Raw genomic sequence first — 21,769 nt, forward strand, 5'->3', positions numbered from 1 at the left:
TCTGGTGTGCGCTGAGCCTGTCAGTGGAAAAAACAAACTGATTAAATAAAGGAGGGAGGCCACTGAATCTAAATTGCTCAGGATTAATGGTGTGAGCTTTAATAACAGAAAAAAACATAGATATACAGTTTCTGCCTTCACATTTAAGAATTCTTCATTTGCACATGTGGCAGAACATGGCCACTGCTTTCAGACGCCCCCTTGTTGGACGTACAAAGCCTAAGAGTATTTTGTTTCACTTCCTGTGAACACCTTGAATTTGCCCCTTTCTTGAAGTGATGTATTCCCATTTTTCTCTGCATAGAACAAGCGTCTGAAATGTGAATTAATCCATCTGACATGATTTAATCAAGTAGAGCAAGTTCAAGCAAAAATCTAATCAGCGGAGTAATGCACCTAACAATGGTCATTCAGGACTTGTCAGGCTAATGTGACCTTCTAAACGGTCACTCAAATAAATATTAGCTAAAACATCCTCCACTTCACTCCAGAAGCTGTGCAGAAAAGGTTTAACGCTCTGCGGCTGCATTGTTTATCGTGTTTAAAAACGGTATCATTAGGTTAGATTTATGATCGCTGTGGTTCAGTTCACTCTCACACCACAAATATGATTTGAAAAATAATGTGGTACTTTGGGATTTTCATAAATTTGTTTCCTAGCAGATCAAAAGCCAGTCTTAAAGGTAGCACAGCCATCCATACTCCATTTACGTAGTGCCCTTTCATTTTGTGGGGACATTGAAGCCAACAGTCTCACCCCACCCCGTCCTCGACCTTCCAGCAGGACTCTATATTAGGTGAAGCAGTTTATTGTCTAGACAGAGACACTCTCTCCCTTTCATTGCCTTGGCCCCTGTAACTCCCTGTCTGCTCCTCGCCTGCACATTGATCATCATGTTCTCCAGCAGAGATTGTTTCCCCAACTCATTTCATTGACTTTTTTTTTTTTTTTTGCCTCCATGCAAATACCTGACTTCACCAGCACCAAGTCAGCATTTCTTTATTGATTTGGAGGATTCCTGCAAAATAGGTGGGATGGACAGAGCCCTCTTTCTCGAGGATAAAGCGGTCAGCGCGCACCAACGCTGACTGATATGTATCCCATGGCACATTTCTTTTTTTTTAAATGTGACCTACAACTCCTGTGTCTCATTTGACCCTGTGGCATTTCTCTCAATGACAACACCCACCTCTGACCTCCTAATCTAGATTTTATGACACACACAATGCCACTAGTTCCCAACCTCTTCGGTTTGTGACCCTTACTCATCAAGTGATGTCTCATCAGCTCATTAACCCCCCCCCCCCCCCCCCCCCCCCCCCCGCCCTTTTTTTATGCTTTAATAGCGACCACTAGTCTGAACCCTGCTGTATATCCATCCATCCATCTTCTACCGTTGTTCTGTTTCCGGGTCACGGGGGGTGCTGGAGCCAATCCCAGCTCGAGGGCGGGGTAGCCCTGAACTGGCCACCTGTCCATCACAGGGCCAACACAAAGAGACAGACAGAGACCAACAACCACTCACACTCACACTAACGCCTACGTACAATTTAGAGTGACCAGTTAACCCAAACATGATGGCTTTGGATGGTGGGAGGAAACCAATGCAAACACGAGGAGAACGTGCAAACGCCACACAGAAACACCCCAGGCCGGGACCTGCTGTGTATATTCTCACCAAATATAAACAGCAATGTAAGTTCAACAAACAACATAAAAAATAAAATAAAAAAAGGCCTCTGCACTGTCCGAGTCAATGCCGATTCTGTGTTTTACTACAGGCAATGTTAAAACTGTGGAGGTGTCGCTGACTTAAGAAGCTTTACATGGTTGGCCCTTTGGGTCCAAGGTCAATAAGCAACCCTGCTCTGCCCACATCGCCTCTCCGTGAAGTGCATCTTTTGCAATTCTGCTCAGTTACATGGAAAGTAATTCCTGAAAGCAATCAACTATGTTCATATCAATGAGAGCTTTATTAATAATAATAATAATAATAATAATAATAATAGTAATAATAATGTCTATTAACAGTAAAACCAACAAAAGCTCTTCGGTATGGTGTAGAACAATAATTATTATAGACTCAGAACACAACACACCTCTGTGGACTGTGTGATAACCTTAACTAAGCGATGCACACGTCGACGCAAGCGGACAGGCCGGCCGTGTTGTTGCCCATCAAAACAGAGAGATGCTCCTCTGGATGCAGACACGTTGGCCACAACCTGTGGCACGTCGCCTTCGGGCTCAGTGTAACAACAGAAAAGTAAAAGTAGGAGAGGCGGACAGAGCAACACGGGAAAACACGCACACAGTCAAACACAGCGACCACCATGACAGGAGGGGGGGGGTGGTGGTGATGGAGGAGGATGCTGGAGGAGGAGGAGGATGCCAGCACACATGAAGGCGAGCACGCTTCACATGAGCGCATGTTGTCGACATACAAACGACGCTGGAGTCGTTTCCCCGACACGTCGCGCGCTCTTACCTCTTTTTCCTTTCGCTCACCTGTCGGTTCTTCGCAAAGCTGGAGGCTGAACGTGAAGATAGCGTTTACCAGAGGCGTCCACACCAGCCGCCGTCTTCCTCTCCCATCCTGCTCTCTTCCTCCTCTGGAACGGCTTTTCAGACCAAACCAAACCAAACCAACCCCAAAAAAAAAAAAAATTATAATAATAAAAAGTTACATCTCGGCAAACTGCCAATTTTTCTTAGTTTGATTCTTTCCGCGCCCTGTTTGTGGTTTTTTTTTCTGGACTCAGTGTGTGTGTGTGTGTGTGTGTGTGTGTGTATCTATATGGCTGCTGCCCTCTCGCCTCCGCTCGGGATGCCCAAGATGGAGGCTTGCGTGTACCTGTCATGCAACATGCGCAGTAGCGGCTGCTCGGAGCCGGAGAGCATCATCAGTCCTCCCATCAGCACCACTGCCGGCCGCTCCACGCCCCCCACGTCCGGAGCGTGACGTGGAGGACGGCAGGATAAATAAATAACAATTAAATAAAACATATATTTAAAAAAATAAAAAAAAAGAAGAAAAGAAAGGAAAAGAAAAAGAGGCGATGATTTCATTCACGTTGAACGGGAGGACTGAGACAATAGAGAAGTGATGGACGCCCCCCACAGTTCAGGGCTTCCACTTCCACATGTGTAAGATATTCAGTTATTACTCTTATTTCTGAAACAAATGTTTCTTTAAAAATAAAGCAGTATTGTAAATGAGAAGGAAAAAACAATGCAAGGATCAATATTATTATTATTTTTTTTTTAATTTGCATAAGGAAATGGGGGATAACGTCATCTGAAGCTGTCTCTGGATCCCTCAGTCATATTGATATTAAAATCAGTAAAGTGCTCGGAAAAAAAAATAAATAAATAAAAAGATATAGGGACACTTTGAACAGCCGCGTCTTCAAGACAACGACGAGGATAATGTGATATGGTGAAAAGCTCCAGAGGTGAGAGGACTGCTTTCTTTCCTGCTTCTAGAAGATCAATAGCTGAGCTGTGAGTGTGTGTTGAAACTACATATCCATCACTGTGGGAGCCAGTCGGACCGGGTTGTGTAGTGTTTGTCACGGTGGCCTTCTGTGTATGTTGAGGTTGTGTCTTTGAATAAATGAACAGAGCAGCAGAGTGAGTGACTGACTGAATGAACGTGTGCGCTTTGTTGTGCAGGATAAGTCATGTTGTTCCTCTCTGAGGTGGGTGTCAGTGTTGAAACGTGTTGTTAGAAAATTCATGAATCAAATCCTTTCACGGGAGATATGCTATTTGTGCTGTATGAAACTTTTTTTGACAGAAACAGGTCGATATTATGTGTGATATGTTGGGTTTCTTTAACAACTCCATCAAACGTTTGGTATAGACCCGCTGTATGTGTAAAGTGCCTTGATGTAACTTTATGATTTGGCACTATATAAATAAATTTGATTTGGATACAGTTATACAGTGTCACTTATCAGTTACTCAACATCACTTTATAAAGCTAATATCCAGTGTTTCAAAAAAGAAAAAGAAATCCATAATCCATCTGATCTTGTGTATGACATCTAGCATTAGTTGTAAATATGGACATCAAAACGGCTCATAAAAATGTTGGCCCATATAAAAAAGCTGAGCCACTCTTTAACAATAGAATTGATTATTTGGCAGATGATAGAAATGACTTTTAACAGTTCAAAGATTTCCCTCCACAGCTTTACCATTCATGTCTAAATGCTACAACATGTGCTTGGATTCGGTTCCGGTTATAGCCTCTTTTTTTTTTGCAAATGTCAGAACCGTTTGTGTCACTTTTTATGTTCATTCTTTGCAATTGCTTGAAACACATTAAAAGAACGGGAAGTCTGATCTTTTGTTCCTCAAGTGAAAATGAAATCCACTGCTGAGGCAAGTGAAGCATATTCACATCCCCCCCACACACACACACACACACATTTTTGATCCATATCGCATTCATCACTTCATGTCAAACAACTTGGGCGGCCTTCCCGTAGTTTAATTTTGACTGACATGGCGTATTATTTGCATACAGGAATTAATCTGCACCATATGCATGGAGATTAATGATTTATGTCACAGGGCACAGCTCTGGTGTTACAGTCAAGAGGCAAGCAATCGAGCACAATGATCCTTTTGTGTTACACAGCAAAAATGTTGAGTGGCTGGCTGGGAGCCGATTGTGAGTGACATCTATGTGCCATACCAAAAATATGTCAGGCCCACGGACTGAACCAGTCTACGGCGGTATTATATCTGGCATGAGAGCCACACTTCAGCTACCACTGAGGCAGGTTTTATCCGTTGTCACATTCTTGTTTAAATGAATGTGAAGTCTTGAACAGATGCAGACTTGCAGAAGTGTTGTGTGCTAAGCAGCTTGTATTTTTTTTTTTTTCCCGCCATGTGCTGCACTTTCATGTAAATCACAAAAGGATGGAGATAAATCTGAGAGCAACTCGGTGGGTTATGCAAACTATAAGTGCTTTGTAAATATTTTCAAATGTTCATGCGTAAAGGGAATTAAATGCTGCAGTTGCAGTAATTTTGATGAATAGCAAGCAATTAAGGAAAATACTACTTTTGAAGGAGAGACATGTTATCATTATTCATGCATAATACTGTAACTACAGGTTTGTTATTCATCAAATCTGCAGTTGAATCAATGCCTAAAAAAAAAAAAAAAAAAAAAAGGTTTTCCAGCACTACAATAGTTTGACCATAGCCTCTTCTGAGGTTTACCGCATTGAGATTACACAAAATGATACTTAGATGCATTAACAGAGGTGGTTGCTTTTTCTTACAAAATGGTTTAGTTGCTATGTATTTAGTGTGGAGGATGCAATTTAACATTGTTTTAATGCAGATCACCAAAATGAGTTCATAAAAACACCTCCAACTTTTAACTCTTGTCTCTTGTTGGACTTCCCAGTGTAATTAAAATATCCAGTTTCCTGCATGATAAAACTATAATACACTTGAGGTTGAAAAGTAAAATACTAGATTGATATAAGGAGATAGTGACCCACATGATGAGAGTAAACAGCAAAAACAATTCTGTGAGGGTTCTGGGTTCTGACCCAAAAGCTGGATGCCACTGACCTGGAGCAGGTTCTGCCTGCGGGGCTCTGAACGGACTGGGCCCGACGGGGAGCAGAGAACAGGCAAGGTCAGGCTCAGAAGGCTGGTCAGTTTTCCTGGGCAGAGACGAGCGAGACAGGTCAGAGTCAGGCGGAGTCGGGAACAGAAAGACAAAATGAAACACAAGGGCTTAAAAATAATCTGGCAAAGAGTGAGTGAGCAGGAGAGTGTAATATCCTGATCTGATTGGTGATTAGGAGCTGAGTGCAGCAGGTGAGGGAAACAGTCCTGATGAGGTGGGCGTGGCTGTAAGGTAAGGTGAGCAGAATCCAACAGGGGCTGCGATCATACAATCAGTTAAAAATGTCCAGTTTAATGTGCAGAGCATCTTAAAAAGATACGGCAGTAACAGACAAACAGTGAACAAATGCCTATACCATACAATTATCTGAAAATTTTCACAGGAGTTGAATGAGAATCTGTGATTTTCTGGACAAAAACGATCACCAGTCCGTGTTTGATCCACAGCTTCTTCAGTGAATTTAACCTCCATAATTAATTTCCTATTTTAAAAATGTCCAAATAAAAAATTAAACCAAATATGTTAAAGAATCAATTCTGTTGGCTTGAGAGGAAAAGTCCTTTAATTTATGGATTTGTGTCCTTATGACGGCAGCACACTAAACAGGCAGAGAGCTGACACGAACTGGCATCCTCCTGATTGCTGAGTTCACACTTTGGTTATTGATCAAAGTCTGACCAAGGTCTTAATGGTGTTTCCTCGGACCTGTGAACAAAACATGTAGATCTTAAAGAACCTGCAACGTACATTTTATGTTTTAAAAGGAGCGTTTTAATGTCAGACATACTTTGTTGTCTAACAACCCGTGTTATCCAAATTGCGCATTACAGTGCTTAGCACTATAGTAGCTTTGACCTCTGGATCATTAAATAAGCAGACTGTCGGTATGGAAATTGAGTCTTCAACATCAGCAGATGTTTTTTAAGTGCAACGCCAACTGAGGTCAGGATGGAGGCATAAAGCCAGAGAGCTGCCCAGCAGGACAGCATGACGACTCCAGTGTGAGGAGGGAAAGCCTCAAAAAGCAGAAAAGGTTCTTTCCAAAATGTCGTCTGACAAGTTTTACAATAGATGAAAGAGATTTTTGATTAAATTTGTTAGTTACAGTGTTTTGGTTTAAATTTTATTACAACATATTTGACATTGGACACACGACGAGACAATAAAACACGACGCAAAGTTTGTGATTATATAATCCAACAGTATCTGAAGTGGTGACGGTTGGTGTGAGCTCAGTCAGCCGGCTGAATGCAGGACTTTACCTCCCTCCATCCATTACTCAGAACCGCTTGGCCTTATAAGGTTGCAATCCCATCTGACAGGGCCGCCGTAACGCTGGACGGGTCTCCGGTCAATCACAGGCCTGACATCAATAGACACAAACAACTTTAATGTAACCTGAAGCTCCTTGTCTCTGCGGTAGGAAGCCAGAATACCTAGAAGAAACACACACAGACACATGGAGAGCATATAAACTCCACTTGAGAGGCCCCAGGCACGGGGTTCGAACCCACGACCTCTGTGCTGTGAAGTCAAAGTGTAATCTTTTTGGGTGTTTGTTTTTTTTTTTTTTGCCTGCTGATGTAGTTAATTGCATTGCATATGTGTGTAATTTCTAGTTGAGTAAAACATCTTATATTGAGCACAACAGTAGAACAAAATGCTACTATCCGTATTCAGAAAAATCTAATAAAATGCTCTGATCAAGTTATTGAATGTGTGATAGTTAAACCCTTTGGTGCTCAGAGCTCAATCTGTGAAGCAGCACGATCGTTTGATGTCTGAGTTATAGTTGTGAGCCCTTCAAAGAACGGTCTTTATAGTGTGGTAATGATGGGTGGAGGTCGTATATGCGTGATGATGGAGGCTCTGACCCCCTTGACCCTGGTTGGGATAAGCAGATTAGATAATAGCTGGATGGATGATTCCATTAGGAGACAACATGGTATTGTTTTACTCTGGAATTAATTTGAATCACATGATGAAATATGTTTCCCTTCACCGCAGATTGAAATCAAAACATGTGTTGTTTTTTCTTGGAAGAAATTTTCCACAGCACTTTCACTGGTGTCCTAAAGTGTTCGGGGGGGGGTTGGGGGGCGGCAGGGGCACAACCCAGGCTGTAGGCATGAGAGGCACCACCAGGGGGCTCTGGTTTCAAAGCCAAAGGCAGCCAAGGGCAAATTTGTCACAGTGATGCCACACACTTTCCACATAGCAAACTTTTCAGCACAAGACCACAACATCCACAAAATATCAGAATCTCACCGCACACGCTGAAGGAACCAAAAACCTCTCGAGCAAACAGCCTCTCAGTATGATCATAAATCTTTGTCATCAATGATAAGAACTCATCATCATCAAATTGAGACCAAAAGACTTTCAATTTGCTTCAAATTCTGAGAAAATGTGAGTAATTCCTTTCTAAATTCCTGAGTCGGTACATTTCCCACCTACACTGAAAAACCGCAGATAACTCTTCTCAGGACCACACAGGAAAAGCTGCTGCTGCTCCTGCAGGAGGTTTTACCGTATAAATGAAGTCATCTCAAAGGATTTTTTTTTTTTTTTTTCACCCCAAGGTACAACAATGAAGCGCAATCTGGATTTAACAAAGATGTCTGCTCTCCAGAGTTAACTTCATTTTACCTGGAACAAAACTGGCTGTTTCACAGAGCCCTGTGAGTGATGTGTCGGGAAGCACCGACTGACTGGGAGATGGCATTTGTTTGACAGTGTCTGTCCTACAGAGGCAACCAAGTCTAATGGGATTTTGTCGTCCTGTGAATTCTCCATTGTATACATTTCCATCTCCTGTCTGCTCGCCGGACACAGAGTCCTCCGGGCTGGCACCTTTCTGTATGTTCGGCCTGACCCGAAAGGTCTGTCTTGTTTCTAATTTCCTCTGTTTATTATATTTCTTTGTATCAAAGCCTCCGCGTTTCACAAGACCACCGTGGAAGCGGCAATCAAATGTGGACAACGAGACAAAATACCCAGCTTTTACAGACAAAACCTCAAGGGGTGAATGAGTGTGTCTGTGTGTGTATGTGTGTGTGTGTGTGTGTGTGTGTGAAAGAGAGAGGGATTCCACAATGTGAAGTGCTGACATCTGCTGCAGGCCCTTGCAGGGTTGGAATGTGATACACTCCTTTACACAAAGGACCCCGGCCCTTGCAGCAGGCACAAGAAGACTTCTATATGCCCCTCTCCGCTGGGGCAACACACGTATGAAATAACTGCATCGCTGCTCCATGCCTTCTTTTCCCACCCATTAACTTTGATCAAAACCACGAATAAACTTCCTTCATACCTTGATGCCGGAGAGAGAACGCCGCGCTGCGCTTTCTTTGAGGTGGTAGTTTCTGAGCTATGTGAAACTGGGGGTAAATTGCAACAGCATTGCATCATGTGTCTGGCTCAATGGGTTCAATATGTCTCCAGCTCCCCTTTGATTGTTGTGTCTGTGCTGCACCAGACTTGCCATATAACGGGGGGATACACGAGTGGCTTTTGCCAACAATAGGACGGGAGGAACCACATGAAACGCAGCTGATGAGCTACAACAGTGTGCTGGGCAAGAAAGGAAATTGGGAACAGGAGAGAATATTGTTCCAAGCGGTGTCTTTGCTTTGATATGACAAATTGAGAAGCCTTTAAACATCTCCTTTCACAGAAACATTTCTGCAGAATGCACAACAAGTCTAGTGTGGGTACGCATTAATCTTTCATTTCTGTGTGGGGAGAATGAATCCAGAGTTTAAACAATCACTCCATGGTTAAAACAAGCTTACTTGGACATATTTTCTTATGGAAACTTTCCTTTGAATCAAAAAGAGCCTGATCTGAGCGTTGCGCTCTGGACTTCTCTGTTTAACTGAGTATATGTTATGAATTTGATGGACCATGATGCTCTGGACCAAAAGTGGACCACAGAGCCTGCAGCACCGATGCCCAATAACATGAGTCAGAGTACAAAAGGTATTCATCAACACAGTGGGAGTAGCTGCTTGTTGTACTTCTAAGCCAAAGTATCACCAAATGTTTGCAGCGCAGCAAAATTCAGAGTGACGATGATGATATTAAAATCAAATGCATTCATCATGATTTGAGTTGTTTCTACGCGAGGTGAAAATGAAAAAAGTACAAACGCTTCTTAGAGTCGCCATAAAAACTGGACCTTGATTGGATGCAGCGATAATTATCTTATTTAGTAGTAGATAGTTCCAAAAATCCGCTGCTGTGAGGATAATTTGGCTTCTTCAACACATCCTGGCTAAGAAAACTTTCCCTTTGCGTACTTACCGCGCTCGGTGTTACGCATCGTCTCACGTGGCCCTTCATCAGCCAATCAACGCACGACGTAGAAAATGGCGGCGCAAAACGTAACACAAATTGGGTGAGTACGACAAATTTCCTCGAAGTGCTTTTACTTGAAGCCGCCGGTGCCAACAAAACCGAAAAAACAAGGCGAAGAATCGTCGTGATAATAAAACGAAGTAAGAAGACAGAACTGCTTTTTTCACTAGACTTAACCATGTGTTTAAATGGTGTTTTCTACTGTGGACGAAAACATTTCACATTTCTAATCTTACATTTGAAGACAATCCCCTTAATCACGCACTGTACTGAGCGAACACGCTGCGGTGTTTGCGCCAATTTGTCGCTCAAACGGAGTGAAACACTCTCCTCCGGAGCAGGCAGCAGCTGAATGGTTAACATCCCGGGGAGTTTCCTCCCGGGAAGTTCTACTTTATGTACAGCACCTGTTGTGCCGGCGGTCTCCAAAAAAGCCAGCAGCGGCCGCGCAGCGATATTTTATCTCAGCTCTCCACCAAGTTATGAGCCGAGGCTTCGCCAGAAAACAAAACTGGTGTCGGTGTTAGGAATGGTTTGTGGGTACAGACTGTATCAGGTTGCCGGGCTCCCTCGCTCTCCCTCTGTGTGTGTGTGTGTGTGTGTGAGCTCTGGTTGTAATGAGTAAAGATCTCCGAGGATTTATTCAGACGGAGCGCGATTCAGCCACGATGCGTCTGTGCGCTTCTCTAATGCCCACGGACGATCACGTGCGTGCGTGAGGACCATTTTGTGACCAATTTCCAGGATTATAACCATTTAGGGGAAAAAAAAAAAAACTAAACTAAACTTTGCCCAAAACTCTTGTGTCCAACTTTTGCACAGAACCAACAGGTGCGCTCTCGCTTTTGCGCAACAGCGGCAAGCCTGGAAGCTTTGGAAGAGGATTAATCCTGATTCAGAGAGCTAAAAAAAAAAAAAAAGAAGGAAAGAAAAAGATTCACTTTCAACGGGACTGATGATCAAGATTATGTGGATTCTACACTGCGTTTATCCTCTCCAAATGTGTCCAAAGCAGCACTGGTGCCCTGTAAACGACGCGTGTGTGTGGTGATAACAAACCATCCCGTCTACAGCGCTTTGTGATCGCCAACCACCACTCATCCAAATGATCCTTCTATTATTATTCCTTCTTGCATCGCTTCTCCAACAGTATGGCTCGGAAGCTGAATCAAGTCATGTCAGCAAAATTCACCTTCCAAGCGTAAAAGAGCAAAACGGTGAGTTTTTTTGTTTAACTTCAGTTTATGTGGCACAAGACAAAACGTTCATTCTGATCGAGCTTAAAGCCAATCTTTACCAAAAAAAAAAAAAAAAAAAAAGACATCTTGAACTTCTTACTCGAGTTTAAACTGCGATGAATGAGAGCGTTTCATTCAGTTCAAACAGCATTATCCGCGATAGGAAGTGTAAAATTACCTTTTACCTTTAAAGTGTAGCTGTGTATGTTTAAGGGGGGAAACCCTCTGAAACTTCAGGTCCCCCCCGGGACAAGTTTTCCCCCATGATCATAAAAAAGAGGCTCCATTCATGCAGCAGTGGCTCCAGGCGACGTAATTTGGTTACCCTCTGAACTGAGCTATCACATCCACAAATCCCGTTTTTCCAAAGTTTAATGGCACTTCCAGGTAAAGCTGAAGTTGATGGTCTGTGTCTGTTTATGCCTTGAGTCAATCATGACTCCACAGTGATTTTCTTGCCATCATGTTGTGTTTTTTTTTTTTTTTTTTTTTTTTGGGATTCAGGATTATTTTTCTCTCACCCTTTTCTTTATCGACCGGCTCTTCCTTTTCACCCTTTTGACATTCACAATAAGCTTTTAGAAGTAGCCTGCATGTGGAGCGAGGCAGATCGCTGTGGCGTACTCGTACGAGAACAATGATAGTGTTTGCCAAAATGAATCCATCTTTAATTGACATTTTACCAGGGGTTGGCATATGTGCCTCTGAAACTAGAGCAGTGAAATGAGAGGTTTGGATTTAGATGTCTATTCAAAGGCCAGCCCCAGCTAACCCCACAGTAAAAGGAAACCAAAGGTCAGAATTGGAGTGGCGAAATATGGTTTGTGTGTCTGGAGTGACATATTGTGAGTTTTATAGGTCAACATTAACAGAAAACAGGACCTCACAGGGCGCAGCTCAAAGTACCGATAAGTCTTCCCCCTGCAGATGCTAAACTGGTCAAACTTCATTCATTTCTCAGCCTTCTATAGCTGCCGGGTTTGAGTGGCCCCGTGTGAGGACACGCAGCTCTGACTTCACTACAGTAACAGTCAGGGCTGGGACATCAGAGCCTCCCGCCGGGATCTCCGAGTTTAATCAGGACGGCTGAGAAAGGAAAACAACAGGGAGGAGGAGAGCGGAGGGAGAGAGGGGGCGTGCAGGAGGGATGTTAAACTGTCAAAGAACTCTTTAAAACTGCAGTCGCACATTGGCCGAGGCCAAAGCTGGCCAGGCCGTCTGTAACCTCTGACTGGAGTGTCTGAGTGCTCACCGTTCTGGCGCACTCTTGATATTGATCCGGGGGGGGGGGAGAACTGGGCCGGTCCGGCAGGTTCAGCAGTACTGGCCTGTAGAGTTACTGACCCCTGTTTGATTACTCCATACGATATCGGAGGGGCCATTTTCCAATGATGGGCAGTGCTGTGCAGAACGACTAACTGACTTTGAAACGTCTCCAGAAGGCTAACAGAGTGGACATGAACTCTGAAATGTAGATTTTGTGAGCTGTGGGTCATAAATAACGTGAACATTTCCTTCCTTACACCGCTGAAGATTTTGTTACAATAACATGTATTGCACATGTCGTTTTCATGTGCTCACCACATGGCTATAAGGTTTCGTGGTTATTAAGAAAAACCAATGTGAAAATGACATCCACCAACAAAAATGCTTTGTGCGCTTTTTTCTTTTTCTTTTTCTTTTCTTTTTGAAGGAAAATACATCACCACAACTAGCACCACAACCTCCGGTTGTTTCCTCAAGTGGTTCATCTGTTAGAAAAATCTCTCCTCCTATGTTGTCTCAAAGATAATGTTAGTTTATTTTCTCATGATGATTGGTTACAGGAGCTATTTGTTGTTTTTGCTATTGCTTCACAGGCAGCATTACTGTTGACATGCTCTACGATACATAACTAAAACTCTTCAGTCCTGAGATTCCAAAGCCTATTTATTCTGAAATATAAAAAGTAATGCCAGTAACTGGTGCTATCTCGGGCTTTCATAATAAGGAATTAAGATACCAAGGTGAAGTCAATATAAAGGAAAATTTAAGTAATACAACTGTCATTTGTCATAAAACGACTGGATTAACAGCCTGTGCATTTGGTAGAGTTATTTTTTGAGAAAATTAATCCATCTCCTGTCGAAGTGAATTGGGCCTATGACAAAAAATGATGCTGCTTTGTCTCGGAGCTTATTAACTAACAGCCTATATGGGCTTCTTTCATTACGGTGAGATGGCCTTCGTTCATGCAACAGTTTACAATGTCTCTTTCCATTTGGCTGTAAATTGCCGGTGGAGCTGCCTGTGCTATAGCTCAGCACGTCCAGCTGAAGATGCCTCTCAGCTTCCCAATCACACATGTCATCGAAGGGGACGCCTCTTCGAATCACTTCTCTGAGTTAAGTGGTGTGGCTTCGCTTTCCCACAGAAGGCCATGTTTTCCACCTGTGTGCACAGGCCCGGGTCTTATTAGAAAAATCCGGCGGCAGATGTTTGAAGGAGACGTGGATTACCTGCAGATATTCCCACATATCCGTAACCCCCACTTCCAAGCACCGCTGGAGGAAGGTATGCACCACTCTAGACCTGCCAATGATCACAGAGGCTGCTGTTCCGCTAAAGATTACGAGATTAGGGGGAGAACCGGGGTCATGGGGGTCATAGGCCCAAGGGGGGAACATGTGCAGCTCTCCACCCATAGCCTACACACAGGGCAGGTTGGAGGTACAGAGTTACACTGTGCATTCATTAGATTATGATGCACACAAATAAGCAGTTTGGAGCGGGGATTTAAAAACAGGAAAGAGACTGGGTGGGCTTGTTAGAGATCACGCCTGTTTCAGGTGTAATGTGGAGTGTGCATCGCCCATTCATTCACACATGACTGGCTGCAGTTATAGGGCAGTTAAGTGAAAGGGGTTATTTTTGGTCATCGAAGGCTACACAAGTAAAAGTCTTAATCGTTCCTTTACATAGTCAACATGAGAACAACAGGTAAAGTTTTTTTTTTTTTTAAAGGCTTAACCGCACCTGGAAGTCTCCTGTTGAACGATTAAGGATTAGCACCTGGTTTAACTTCAACTACCGCTCTTAAGATGTGTTTAAAACTCCGTTGGGTAATCTACGGACGAGGTTTAAACTACATGGGAATTTAGACGCCTTCAACTTCGTTAGATTGGCACTTGATACAATAATTGTCTCACATAGTAAGCAAACAACTACGTCTGAAAAGCTATGAAGCATTATGATCCCTTTTCATCCTCTCGACCAAATCTATCCTGACTAGACCAAACATAGTGGTTTCTATCAGTTCATGCCTCCTTCACTGGCAGCTTCAAGTGTGGCCAGCTGGCATTCAAATTTCCACTATGTGAGTTTAAGTGGTTTCCATAGTGCTTAACTCCTTGTTTTAATTTGAAATTACGGCACGGCTCTTAAACTGGTGAAGCAAAACTAGCCGGTCTTGAAATCTCCATTCATTCTTTAATACAGGTCAGATGTTGCCTGGCCCTGCTTTCCTGGGAAGGCTTGTTTCCACTTAGGAGAAGCTGTGCTTTGATGGATATGCTTGAATGAATGAATGTAGCACTATGCAGTTAATCATTGTAGTGGGCAGTACAGGTATGCTTGGCTGAATTAAAACCATCAAAGAAAATGGATGGCTTGAATGTTCAGTGAACTCAGTGGGAAGCAAAAGGGGCAACAATTACGCTGAGTATGTCAGGATGGTTGAGATAATTCTATTTTTTATTTATTTTTTTTTTTTTGGATTGATATCGTTGTAGTTTTTTATTTGAATAATTAAATCTGATTAAGTTTTACTGGCCTGTCAATCCTGAAAATCACAAAACACTCCAGCTCCCGTGTAACCAGTAAAATAATTCCCTTTTCCATGATAGCAGCAGCAGCAGCAGCAGCACAACCGCTCATCCACTGAATACAGGCATGTCTGTGTCTCTGGGCAGGAGGAGTTTTTTCCCCCCTCCACATCACTCCAAAGAGGGGGACCCTGGAAAACAGTGTCTATGTTTTCCCTGTCAGCACTATTTGAACATGCAATGCTGTATTTGGCAAGCAAAGCATGCCACCGCCTGCCTGCTGTTTGTCATTTCGGGCAGCGAGAGCACCACCCCGAGTGACCGGGGTAGTTTTCAGGGATCTGGGTCACAGGTTTAAGTTTTGCTCACAGACCCAATCTGTCGGAATCACTTTTTATGGAGTTAATTTACAGAAAATAACTTTGCTGGTGATGCTCTAATAAGGTCGAAATAAGTAGTGTTTATGGTTCTCTGTGCATTAAATCTGCAAATCTGCAAGAGTAGATTTGTTTAGCCACATGGGGGAGCACAACAAGCTGTGCATGCAAACGGGACATATTGTTTCCTTTTTAAATGTGTTATTGTGAAGACACAGACAAAGAGGATACACATCCAGCAGCATCATTTGCATTTATCTAGAGAGTTGTTGCTGTTGTTATCTAGAGAGTTGAGTAGTTGTTGTTTGTTTTTGTTTTTTTGCACAATTTTGTGCTCCAACTTTTTAGGGAAAGATTTGCTCTGCTACTTGAACTATTTAGGCTAATGTGCATTTTTCTACTTTTTCTACTCTATTATGATCAATTAGAAATACAGAAGGCGTCACACAGGTCAGCCATTTTTAAGTATAAAAGCTTCTTGTCATGTGAACCAGAAAAGTGGTTGTCAGTGTTTGGAGTCCGTCCGTGTGTTCTTTATTTTTCTTTTTGGTTGATACATTGAAGGATTAATGCATTTTAAAAGTGGTGAGCTCCCATGAAGACGGCAAAAATTAGCTTTTTCTAAAATCTTGTGCCTCTTTTCAGCTTTGAGGTTGCGCTGCTACACACTTAACACAGAGAGTAGATTAAAGTTCTCTGTCAATATTTGCTTGGTCACAAATCTGCCAACGTGTCAGTTAAGCTCACAATCTGATGGTTTCTACTAGAAACGGGGCAACCGAGTTCAATTTTGACTTAAGTGACCTTGGAAGAACCTTAGACGTCTTACATTCCCCTGCGAATGAGTCACATCCCTTTCTCTGAGGCTACTGCTGAAGTGCCATAGAGCAACATGCTTAACCCTGAATTTCTTTGTGGTGAAGTATCAGAAGTTATGCACTTGCAGCTCCCAGGTGTGTCTGAAACTGTCTGAATAGAAAGCTGGGTGTTGGTGAGGAAACACATTCATGCTCAGCAAACATTGCTATATAAATAATGGCTTCACATCATATCTTTACCGCGGCTGTGTGTTTTTCGTCTTTCAGTTTCTTATCACCTCAGCATCTGTAGTGGTCTCTTTGTCTGGCCTCCGTCTGCTGCCCTCAAATGAGAACCACCCTTTCACCCTTTTAGTAATATTACCAGTTTTCAGATAAGGATTGTCAGCCGGTTACACCATTACCTTGGCAATATCGTCATAAAAATGTTTGGTTCTGTCAACATTTCATTCTGAATGCTTGTTGTGAAAGCCAACATTTCACTGGCAACTCTAAAAATGTTATATTAGCACACTTCCTCACAGGCAAAATAAATACTGATAACATTTCTGTCATGTTTTTTATTTATCTTATCTGCATAATGAAATTACTCAAATTGAAAAGCAATTTAGCTTCTTTAGCGGAAAGACTTGGTAAATGTTATCAGCTGCCCCTGCACAATGACTCAAGTTGCTACAGTCTGACCAGCTAACCCAGAGCAAAACAGCTCCACATGAAGCTGGCTGAATAAAACAAAATAAAGAAAATGGAGCAATTGCGACTGAAGTGCATGCCTCTGAGACTCCCAGAGCAGAAAAAAAAAAAAAAAGTACAGTTTATAAATTCAGACCTCTAAACAAGGCGCTGTAAATAGTCCCAATGCTAACATTGATTCTGGCAGGCGGAGGAAAGAGACTGTCGGGTTCAGTCTAAACACGGAGGGTGGAGTACGTCTGCCTTAAGTCAAGATTACTTGTCCGAGCAAATACCTGTCATTCACTGAGGCAGCATGGTTTCTTAGCTCCCTTTGTTATTCACTTGGCTGATTGTTGCCCTGACCAACTGTTTTACTGCTCACACTGAGATATTGATGCTCCCAGTCAAAAGCACAGAGACAGGTGGGCTCACTTTTTTTTTTTTTTTTTTTTCCCCACAAACTGTCAAAAACATGAAAGGCGTGCTATTTCCATTCAAAAGGAAATTAAAGTAGAATTATTCAGCCTTAATGAACAAACCGATGTATTTTCTTGAAAGCATATTCAGTTTCGCATTTCACTTTTCTCTGTCTTTCCATGTCAAGACAAGTAAATGTATGAACCTCCTGAGCTATGCAGCATGATACTATGAAAAAAAAAGAGGCGCTCTGACAGGGTGTTTGATCCTCTGTAGATGTTGGCAGGCGTGATTCATTCTTGTTGTTACAAAACCTATTCCCTTTAATGAAGATTCCTCCATTGATAAAACAGCTTGAGGCTCCAAGATTTTCAAAAATTGCCAGCATGATGCTATTTTCATGCAGACCTCTGTTGTCCTGTGAGTATTGGTTGTCTTATGGCAACAACAAGGAATCCCAGTCGGACTTAAAATCTTGGCGCTGAGATGAGTTGACCTTGGTTATGTCTCTGGAGGGCATGTCTGCATAGCTTGGCAGATGTCATCACCTCCCATCATAGAGGTATTTCAAAGTATCCCGTAATGACTCCATACTCTTCAATTCACTGGGTATCGCAGCCGTCACCTTGCAGCTGACTGACAGTCAGCCTGACCCAGAACAAGTGCTGAAGAATCCCACAGCTGTGCGTTTTATGATATAACATGAGCTTCTAGGTGACAGTCAAAGTGGAGAAAACTGTTTTCTGTCTATATCAAATACCGAAGCGTTATCAAAAAAGATCAAACTGTAAACTGACTGAAGTGTAAAAGGTCGCTGGGTCCATTATGCCCGTTTAGACTGCTGATCATGAGCCACATAATGAATCATCCCTAATTAGCTTTAGGCTGTGCTTAATGGGAAAGAAATCAATAACCAGCTTATTATGTTAATACGTGACACTATCTGGGTTCCCTGGTTGGTATGACTCTATATGAGGCCATTTTCTTTGAGTTGTATGTTCCTTCCTCCCACAGTCCAAAGCCACATTCACTGTCAGCTATAAGGAGAAGCGTTCTGGCCGAAGGGCGGATGAATCTACATCAACACGCAAAACACCTTTTTGATTCACTGATCACTGTAACCGTGAAATCAGCCAAACTTATTTCAGTGCTCTGCCATCTGTTCTGTTGAGAGATGAACGTGTTTATTTTGCATTCCTCCGATATTTTTGTCCCAGAATTCCTCAGAAACACTGTAGACAATGTAGCTGTGCGGCTTGATAACGCTGTCCGCCGCCACAGAGGCCACGACGATGTGCAGACACAGCAGACTCTTTGGCAGACACAAACTCAACTGGTTTCATTTATCTCTCTTCCCCTGCGTTATGATAGGGAGGCTTCCTTGTGTGTGTGAAACTGTGCTGCCAGATTCATTCGATACAGCAGAGACATTTCATGGTTATCAAGAACCATCACTAAGCATGCTAATTTTAGAAAGCAGCAATGGGACTCACTGGTGTGTGAACAGCCTCGTGGTTATACACATTGGACACCTCGGTGTACAAAAGATTCACATCTTTTGTATACCGTTGAAAGTAGCATTTGATATATATTCAAAGCTTTTTAGTGACTTGTACATTGTTGTGCAAATTAAAAGCGGTTCCTGTTTCTGTTGTTTTTACTCAACGGACATATAGTCAGTTTCTTTTCTCCATCTGCATCCTAACGCGAAGGATTTACAAGGTGCTGTAGACAGAGACATGTTTTCCAGGTGATGTGTGCTGTCAAATGAAATAGTGCACTCTGCTTTCCAGTTGCCTTTTTTTTTTAGATAGTAAGGTCCTGATTATTCAACATGTTAATCTCTGTCTTAAATTTTGCATTGAGATATTTTAGAATGGCCACAGCTGATTGCATTGTTGTTGTTGTTGTTGTTTTTCTATTATAAGTTTCATGCAGTGTGACCTCATGTGCTTCGTGTCAGAGGACATCAGGATGGCTGGCTTTCCTTGCTAGAGCTCATTACGCTCATCTGAACTGATGTGCAGCCTCACAAACAGCCTTTTCTCTCCGTGTGCTGCTCACGCGACTTGTGGCGCCTTGTATAGATGCGGCACCACTTTAATATTCGCCCCTCCAAAGTGGATGCGGATGGGATTTTTTTACTTGCCTTCAGTTCCCATTACCTAAAATACTTACAATACTTACTCACGCATCACACATGCCCCTGGAAATGAAACTACCGCTACATCTTCTTTATGTGAGAAAAGTACCAGAAGCTATTAAACGGAGATGTGAAATATTCCAGCTCTAATGCATTTAGGGGAGGGGCGATAAAAAAACACACCTGTCCCAGTAATCATCGGTGCAGCGCCGACCCATGCTGGTTGGATTATGTCACCTAGCACATGGTGAGATGTGATATACGACGCTATGCCAGTGGCGTACAGAGACGGTAACCCAATCACACATACTATTTTGAGAATGTATGGCTTTTCCCAAAGCACAAATAGGTTTTCGGTGCAGACTGGATACGCACAGCCGCGGCATGCTTACACTCGGATCCCCTTGGGAGGGTATCCATTTCTACAGCCCAAATGGAATGAAAATGCACGTTTGCTATTAGGTCTCATGACCGACTGGAATGATTTCACCAACTGTGTGTGTGCATGTTTGTGTGTCACGTCGGCACACTTGCACACTGAATACAATCTCGCACCAATTCCCTTTTTATAAAATCAGAGTGAAATGAGCCGTGTTTGAAAATGTTTTGTCTCAAAGATGCAGGTTCAAACTGTCGCTCTGGTGGCTTCTGTCTTTGGTTTTACTCCGCTCTAACGCTGAAAACGATTCACTGACAGCTGTCTAACAGAGGACATGCGTTAAAATCTCTTTAATGATCTTTTTAACTTAGTTGTAGTATACACAACATGAAGATGCTGGATGTGGCCTTTTTCATTCCATTCGCTGTTGTTGGCTGAGGAAACCGTTGCGTGATGAATATGTTACATTGTGCAATCTTTAACTTTGTGGCAGCGCGAGGAGCTGTCCTTGTCCTGTAGGATGTATTAAAAAAAAAAAAAAAGAAGAATTTGGCAGTGACACTGACCGACTTACTGGAAAAGAGCATTTTATTTGTTCTGCAGTCCTGAGCTGAAACACAGTACTCTTCCAGTAAGTGAGTTAGAGATGCCCTTTTATTTTTCACATTTGGTTCTCTTGTTACTTGGACATCCTGTTGACTGCCGAAGTGGCAACACTGTTCCGGCGCGAGAGGCTGATTTGTCTCTACGCATGCTGCCCGGCGCGCTCGATGATTAAAAGGGGGATCTGATTCTGGATGCGGTTGGGCAGTTGGTGCAGAGGTGTGGAGAGGAAACGGCTCGATGCCCAGATGTTATGTGGTTCAGTACCAGTTGAGGCATACAGCATATGACAAATTCAGTCATGTGGTGAAAACATAGGCAAGTTTATAGAGGATCTGGAATTGCAACTGGGTGGTGTAATCAAAGGATGTCAAACAAGCTTAGGACTGGAAGTAATGCAATGTATTCCAAGTGGTTGATAGATTTTTCCATGGCTGTGCCAAAGCACTGTCAAATACCCGGAGTAGTATGTAGTAGTCTTGTAGGAAGTATTGGATATACTGCAATTAACCGCAAGTTAGGGTCTTTTTCGTCTCCACTATTCACCAAATCATAATAGTAAAGAATCCTAATCCCGGAGGGATCGTCCATACGGTTGGCATTCCATGCAGAAGACATTTTGACTTGTCGTAGCAGGAATAGCACAGGTGTAACTAATAACCTTAATTATGGCTCTGCTCCATAGAGGTGTGCCAGCGAGCTGTGCCAACGGATCAGAGTGCACAGCACAAAGACCCTTCAACTGGCAGCTCTTAGTTGTGTTATTAGTTGGACCTCAGATTGACAGGTGGGAAAGCCCAGGTGTCTGTCAGCCTGAGTAAAATGTCTGAAATTATGTTTTGTAGATTTCGCTCTTACATGATGTCAGGATGTCAGAGATAATGTATTTAGTGTGGAATGAGGGTGGAGTGAAGTTGTATTTCCGTCCTGGAGATAATTAACATGTCATAAACTGGGCAGCTCTCCACAAAATCAGTGATAGCAATTAGGAAAAGGAAATATTTATTGATTGGTTTTTTTTGTTGTTTTTTTTTTTTTCTCCCCTCCACCTTTGCTCCACGTTAATGTGTATGAGTATCTGTGCTGCCAGCAGCTTGGTGTTTGTTCAGCCTCCGTCCTGAAACATAGCAACGCACACAGGTGTATTTACAGTTTTCCCGAAATGCTGCTCACTTGTGTTGCTGTCTTCTAAAGCTCTGGCTGTGTGGCAAGCGTTTATGCAACAACCTACTCCTCTCTGTTGTGGCCTTCCACAGATTCTCTATATCCATGTTCAGAATAAATTGGTCTGAAG

The 21,769-nt window shown here is 42.7% G+C and overlaps 1 protein-coding gene across 1 annotated transcript in view; it reads left to right on the forward strand.

The window, feature by feature from the left end:
• The first annotated feature begins 10,465 nt into the window (after nt 1-10,465).
• Nucleotides 10,466-21,769, forward strand: part of pdgfc (platelet derived growth factor c) — a 38,350-nt gene continuing 27,046 nt past the window's right edge. Inside the window, exon 1 of the mRNA XM_029512616.1 lies at nt 10,466-11,239. Within this exon, the coding sequence (XP_029368476.1) occupies nt 11,128-11,239 (112 nt within the window). The 5' untranslated portion in view covers nt 10,466-11,127. The remainder of the gene's footprint in view (nt 11,240-21,769) is intronic.

This window comes from Echeneis naucrates, chromosome 10 (genome assembly GCF_900963305.1).
Source record: "Echeneis naucrates chromosome 10, fEcheNa1.1, whole genome shotgun sequence".
NCBI lineage: Eukaryota > Metazoa > Chordata > Actinopteri > Carangiformes > Echeneidae > Echeneis > Echeneis naucrates.